Source organism: Amphibalanus amphitrite, unplaced genomic scaffold, assembly GCF_019059575.1.
Source record: "Amphibalanus amphitrite isolate SeventyFive unplaced genomic scaffold, NRLGWU_Aamphi_draft 000656F_arrow, whole genome shotgun sequence".
In the NCBI taxonomy this organism is placed as follows: Eukaryota; Metazoa; Arthropoda; class Thecostraca; order Balanomorpha; family Balanidae; genus Amphibalanus; species Amphibalanus amphitrite.
In genome coordinates, this window is record NW_024882150.1 from 72,288 (window position 1) to 79,595 (window position 7,308).

At 46.5% G+C, this 7,308-nt stretch overlaps 1 protein-coding gene across 1 annotated transcript; it reads right to left on the reverse strand.

Annotated features, from left to right (window-relative positions):
• Positions 1-75: 75 nt before the first annotated feature.
• Positions 76-3,209, reverse strand: LOC122364099. The gene is made up of 4 exons (XM_043334168.1): positions 2,699-3,209; positions 1,351-1,510; positions 706-851; positions 76-326 (listed from the first exon to the last, which is right to left on the reverse strand). Exons 1-4 carry the CDS (start codon positions 2,965-2,967, stop codon positions 134-136), a joined length of 768 nt encoding a protein of 255 aa, XP_043190103.1. The 5' UTR covers positions 2,968-3,209; the 3' UTR covers positions 76-133.
• Between the last annotated feature and the right edge of the window lie 4,099 nt (positions 3,210-7,308).

The following is a 7,308-nucleotide window of genomic DNA, read 5'->3' on the forward strand; positions in this document are numbered from 1 at the left end:
TAACAACAACAAAGTGCAACAGACATGCTTTTAGTTTGTTGCTCTGACTTTTGGATCCGGAAAAAAGATCAGCAGCACATGAGAACACTCGATAAAATAACAAACATTGGCGACCGTGCTGCCGCGGTAGCCCCTAGCCCAGACTGTTGGTGATATTTCCCAGCGGCAGCAGCACGTCCTCTCCTAGCATGTCGGGGATGAAGTTGAACACGGAGAGAGGACACTCGGAGTAGGCCGCTCGGCAGCGCTGCCGGCCGCCCGCCTCGGCACCCAGCTGCCGCGCCTGCTGGTAGTCGGAGAGGAAGTCGTAGTTGCCCTCCTTCGGCCTGCCAGCACAGAAATGGTCGCTCAGCCTCGGAATCGTTTATCGGAGCGGTTTTCAAGGGTTAGAACAAACGGAGATGTAAAAAACGGAGGTGAAATACACCCATAGAATTTGTTCGGGTTGGTTTTCGGATACCTACGTTAAAAAGACTATGAAGCGCAGGGAAAGTACCAGGTAAGCGTAAAATGCGCACCTTATGACAACAAAACAAGAAACATTGGAAGGGAAACAAAGGCAGGTTTATTAGCTTACATTTGATGCTAGGAAATAGTTAGGTCCGTCATGGAAAAGCATTGTGACGTCATTTTGAGCTGCAGCGAATGAAGCACCGAGACTACAATCGGAATTTCTGCTGAACTTCTCCGTCGGCGGTCACTTACGTGAGGAAGTGTGTGATGAGCTCTCCAGCGAAGGTCCACTCGGCCACCGGCGACTCCTGCAGCTCACAGATGGTGCGCAGCAGGCATGCCTTGCCGTCCACACCCAGCTCCTTCATGGCTGCCTCCAGGGACTGGAAGATGTTCAGCTGAGACGCACAAACACATCAGGTCATTGTGTCACTCCGAACCAACGGCAGGGTCATGCAGTAAGGTGGATAGAACACAGAGAGGCAGTCATGCTCATGAATTACATGGTAAAATCATCAGCTAGATAAGATGGCGTCGACGATAACTGTTATGTTACGACATAGCAGGCCCTAACAAGGTGTATTAAGTATTAACTAAATAGTACGGCACTTAGTTGGCTTATCGCCACGCCTATTTGAGTCCATTGCTTGCAGAGAAGCTGGTGCAAAGAATGGAAACAACGCGAGGGATCATTGTATGGAAACCAGTCCATCATTAGCTATCACAAAGACCGTCACCGTCAGAGATCGAACATTCTCAGATCAGTGGTTATGACACAATCGAGGTTATATATGGATGTTCTCAATGACAGCAGGCTGTCCTCATTACGACCCCAAATTCATGACCTGACTACCGCTTCACGAGAAACGGTAAACACATCGCAGCACTGATCCATACCTGATCCTCGGCCACGGCGCGGCCGGTGAAGAACAGCGTCGACCCTTGCGCGGCCTGCTGGCGTAGCGAGCTCTCGGCCAGCTGTTTGAGGGCAGCCGTGGAGGCACTGCCTCGATCAGCTGCCAGCTGCTGAGACACAATGTCGGCGATGTCCCGAGCGCTGAGGAAGGAGGCGGAGCGTCAGTGGTATTCGAATATCGAGACATTTAGCAGTCAGCATCAATGACCGCCGGAGAGAAAAGGGATGGCTAAAAGGTTAAAACAGAACAATGTTGCCCTTCGCGAACCGCAGCTGCGCTCGAATCAGCATCTGTATGATTTTCTAATTTGATGGAATGCTAGGCACCCTAAACGTTAGTTGAGCTTTGCATGAGACCAAAAACATTTTAGGCTTAAGCCTGTTATAATTTGTTCTAATGGTTTTCATTTGGCTAACAGATGTATCAGTAAACGGATGATACATAGAGGATTCTTCATGGCTCCGAGTGGAAGATAAGGATATCTTTTCCAAGCGGGTTACTGAAAAACCGAGCGACGAAGGAGCGAGGTTTTTCTGTAACACGCGAGGAAAAGATATCCGATCTTCCACGAGTGAGCCATGAGGAATCCTATATCTTTCTATGTTGAGGTTTATTCTTGATTAATAAAATATTATATTTAGATGTATTCATCTGTGTAAAAATAGATTCCAGAGTAGTTTGTTCTTATTTCATAAGTTTCATCCATAAACAACCATAAACAACCATCCATAAACAACCATCCATAAACGTTGTTCGGTTATTAGACCCATCATCACTTGAACTCTTGATTTTTCGCTATGAACCCTCGAGACCTTATCTTTGCATCTCAGAGGGATGCAGAGATAACAATTTCTTATCACTGCATCTCAGAGGAGTGCGAGATAGAAATATCCCTGCACTGTAGACCCAATGGCAAATAAACCTCAACTAGAAAGATAATGATCCGTTCAATTTACCTGGCTTCCCTCATCCTGCCACTGAACAAATCATCCAGCCGGTAGTTGACGGGGATTCTCGCCCATATCTCAAAACCGCTCCAGAAAATCTCCACCCCGAACTCCAGCTTCCAAGTTGCGCCCGGGGCGATGAACCGTCGCGTGCGGTGCACCATACGGCGCATCCGCACGTGACAGTTGCCCTCGGGGTCCAGCAGGACGGGGTTAGAGGCCACGGTCAGAGAGACCAGCGCCGTCAGCATCACCGCCGCCCGCATCTCTGCAACAGGGCGACAGGGGTCAGCCGGGCGGACCGTGACCTTGACCCCGCCCTGCCGGGTCGGGTCCGGTCAGACAGAGTGTCTGACCCGACAACGCCTCACCGGCACCCACCTGGTCGAGCTGAAGAGCTGCTGGATGTAAAAGCGCACGGGGCCGAACCACACCTGGTAGAGGCCGGTCGGCACCTGTGGCACCGTCAATTTCGACTCGAACCGGATGTTGGCGTTGCTGGGCAGCTCGGTAGTGCGCCGTTTTCGCAGCAGGATACGCGGCTTGGCCTCCTCGGTGTCGTCAGTGGAGTCGGCTTCATTGGACAGGGGGTCGGCGAGGGCGAGTGTCATCAGGACGCAGCCCAGCAGGAGGCACCGGAGCGCGAGCATCGCGACTGCTGGTGCAGATTGTGCTGCTTCTTTGTGCTGTTGCGCTTGCTGCAACTGATTCTGCTGCGTCTTATTGTTGTTGTTGTTGCTGCTGCTGCTGCGGTTTTCCTGTTGTAACCGCTGATGTTGGCGAAGGCTGATGACGGGACGGTATTACCGCCATCACGGAGGAGAGAACACACGCGCAGACGGGAGAAAAGTTTAAGAGATAAGGAGGGAAATAAGTGTTTCTCCTTTCAGTCATCTTATAACATAAATGAAAAAGTAGCCACCTTGATATTCGTTAGTTTTATCTTGCTAGATTGCGGTGCATTGTACTTTACAATTCAAAAGCATTAACTTTCAAGATAATAGTTACACTTTACACGTAATATAGAGAGCATCGAGACTCCATCAATGTGTAACTGAATTATGCACTCAGCTATTCATTGACTTAATTGATAATTATCAAAAGGTAAAACAATACGAAATGAAATGCATAGACACATTGCGTGCATGATCTGACGATACTTGACTGCTTGAATATATCAATCACGAAACCCCATATTTATGTTCGTATTGAAATCCGTCTGTTGCTGCACGTGTATGTATGACTCACCTGTATGTGTGACCGTCGGGACCCGCGGAAGGCCGTGACCGAAGCCGTGCTGTCCCGAGGAGGAGCGAAGACGTTCTGACCAGCTCTCCTGCTCCTCGGCTGCTCGTCATCTCTGTGCTCCTTCACAGACGCCCCAAGACTGAGTTGGATTAGGGGTGGGATGCAGTCGGGTCACAGGGTCCGCGGGCGGCAGACGGAAAACAGGATTATTCCGTCCGATTGTCCGCGGATAGCGGTCCGACGGGACAGGAAATGTTTGTCGGCTGTTATTAACTGGATAGTCCAATAAATAAAATATATGTATATTTTAGTGTATTTCAAGACAAGCCGTACGATGTGAGAAGATGCAACGTTTTCTGAAACTTTTCTGAGCGTTTGTTTTATGCTGAAAAATCATGGGGAAGTACCTCAAACAAGTGCCTGCTGACTGTGCATGAAATGTATTCCTAACTGGCAGGATATGTCAGACCACAGGCATCTGTATACCGAAGTATATGGTCTAATGTGTGCGTTTGCGGCGTGAAGATGTTATGGACCATATAACACTTCACATCAATCACCTCATTGAAACGGTTATTTCGCAGATAATTTGAGTCACTTATGTGTTGCAGTTCGACTTGCATTGGAAAATCGACAACGCTGGGAAATTCATCAATTCACAGCGCATCTCATCGTAACCCTACAAGAATCCTGTCTACTTCTGTGGTGGGTGACTCGTCAACTTGGCTGACGAGATGTCTAAGAAACCTCTGAAAGTTGAGTAACAAAAAACAATGGATGACAACAGAGGTGGATTTTAGGTATGGCAATGTTAATTAGATTAATGTTTATTGTTTGATTATGAGAACTGATGCATGTGTCGATAGATGACAACGCTTTTGATGGGTATTTATGCGAAATGTCTATGGTAGGCAACAATAGCATCACTGGCGAATAGCTAATCGATGAGTCCAATTACCCCAATTACCGTCGATATACTGTTTAATGTCGAGTGTCGAATCTGAATGGCTCCGTCATTCGATATCTTAAGGTTAGTGCGCATTAGCTGAAATTATATTTGCTAATTATCAATCTGGGAGAAGCAATTTCAAAGCTGATATTTCCAAGACGGAAGCTAACAATTTTTCGTACCTTAACAGCTGTTCATCGCACACATAAAAACCATTTCAAACACTTAACCCTCGCCGGCCGAGAGGAGAAGCAATTTCAAAGCTGATATTTCCAAGACGGAAGCTAACAATTTTTCGTACCTTAACAGCTGTTCATCGCACACATAAAAACCATTTCAAACACTTAACCCTCGCCGGCCGAGGGGGGGGCGGGTGCCGCCCCCCCATAGGGTTTTTTCGCGATAGCTCCGAACACGCTGGCGATAGAGAGCTGAAACTTGACATACCTGACCTTTGATCCAAGCCGCATCTTTTAACACCAACCGCATTTTTGGGTCAGGTCAGGTCACTGACCTATGACGTCATAAGTGAACCTCTGCACGGTCTTCAGATGTCGCAACTTCGCAACGCCCTCACTGCCAGAGGAGATGTCACAGGGAAATGAAACTTGCAGGATCTAGTATCCATTATGAGTCTCACAACTTGTATATCTCGGATTTTTCCTAAAGGTCATATGAGGTCAGGTCATTTTCGTGACCTCACCATTATAAGTCAATGAGGAAAAATGAAAACTGCTATGCTGGCGCCGGGAACGATCTCCAACTATCTCAAGCACACAGAATCGTGATTTGATGCACTCCTTGCAAGGTTAGATGCGTCACTTTTGCAATGTTGACCATCCGTGACGTCATTTATGACGTCATCAAGGTCACATTAGTTTTTCGTCAATAACTCCTGATCAAATTGAGCTAGCGAGTCGAGAAAGCCACCAATGGACTCAGGAAGACCTGCCGAATCGAATGATATGCGACATGACCTCTTTCGACCAGCTTCGTGACCTGGGGGTGCTGACCTGACCTTGACCTGAGGTCAACACCCTAAGTTGACCTGACCCGAACAAAAAGTATATCATTCGACGCGCCTGAGCGCGGCGAACACGATGCTGCCAAAATTGCGGCTCTGCGGCCGTTTTTTGCGAAGTTATTAACCAAAAACTGAACTGTACCCTGGGGCACTTGACCTGACCTCAGAGGTCACCGGTTGACCTAGGACCTTAAAATCGGGTACCAATCTCTGCGTCTCGTAACGGCGCACACGCTCGTTTTTTCCGCGACGCGCTAGCTCCACCAGGGGCGAAACGGCGAGGGGGGGGTCGTACCCGCCCCCCCCCCCCTCGGCCGGCGCGTATGTAGAAAACCAATAGGTCCGGCGAGGGTTAAATCTACTCAGATTATTCTTCACCCACGCATGTCGCGGATGTTGACATAATACACAAAAGGATCTTTCTTTTAAAGGGACTATCCCACCTTCAAAAAAGTACCATTTAGGATTCGGAAATGTTACTGATGATATTGTGACGAATTCTGCAAGTTTTTACGCGTTTTCATCGTATACTTTTTTAGATATTGCGACTTTTATATTTCATCGTGACGTCATTTAGATCGGATCTGTGACGTAATGAAGGATTTACTTCATGTCAATGTGGGGGAAATTTAGCAGCAAATATAGGTATTTGGCTCATACAATAACAAAAGTGTCTCTGATTGGCTTATTCGTAAATCAAGTGATACTTCACTTGAATGCGTGACAGGCGTTCAAAAGGCAAATGACGTCATCAGATTGCCGTTAATGGTTAAGAGATTGGGACTTGCACAGGGAACATTTTCAAATGAAGGGAACGAATTTCTTCAACACCACGAGGCTGCGGGAGTTGCGACCAAGATAGAGCTCGGTTTCTGAACCTCGCCGCAAACTTGGCTATCTCAACTCAAACCTAATGTAAAGGTGGGATAGTCCCTTTAACCCGCGACCGCCTGGGGGGGTCGGATCCGACCCCCCCCCCCTCCGTTTTTCTTGAATAACTCATGAACCACTTTCGTTATCTACTTGAAACTTGGCACACCTTCTCCCCCATCAATTTGACGTCTCCTGTGCAATTTTTAAGAAAAAATTTCCAAAAATTTTTGAGATATATCGATTTTAGTGATGTAACTACATGGCGTTTTTAGTCAAAAAGTGGAAAATGTTTAAAAAATCGCCAAAAATCAGGGTTTAAAGCAAATTGCAAATTAAGGACATGAAAAGACGCACCTTGACGTGTTCTTTAAAATGGCTATCTCGGATTTTCCAGAAAATGCGTTTTTCTCCCCTAAAAATTCAAAAAACTATATTTTTTGGAAAACAGATAATAAAATCCAAAATTTTAGGAATTTTCAAAAAACCGGAGTATATGTTGTAGAGCTCTATTAGAACATTAGATGTCCCAAATTTCAACTTTTTATCTTGATTTTTGACCCCCAAATTGTAAAAAATAGCTCCAACATGCATAGGGCATGGTGACGTCATAAGCATTTTCGTGAATTAGAGGCACTTCTGAACATCGCATGTGAAAACAAATGGCACCACTAGATTCCTGGGACAAAGCTCGTCTAGAAAAGTGCATTTTTATGTCAAAAATAAAAAGTTGAAAAATTGACCTTTTTTCTCAGCCCTCGTATAGCATAAACGATTTTTTATGCTTTCAATGCACACTTATCACTAGTACAGTGACTTGGGGGTCACATATAACCATTACCATCGGATTAGGCGTGAAAAATAAGCCATAAAACATGTGTCGCACGCCCATGTAGCAGA

Excerpts from the sequence above, each read along its gene's own strand:
- LOC122364099 (XM_043334168.1), bottom strand. The coding sequence starts at position 2,967 with ATGCTCGCGCTCCGGTGCCTCCTGCTGGGCTGCGTCCTGATGACACTC. Across the intron at positions 852-1,350 it reads GCGCCGTGGCCGAGGATCAG|CTGAACATCTTCCAGTCCCT; the intron begins GTATGGATCAGT and ends TGTGCGTCTCAG. Across the intron at positions 327-705 it reads CTCATCACACACTTCCTCAC|GCCGAAGGAGGGCAACTACG; the intron begins GTAAGTGACCGC and ends CTGTGCTGGCAG.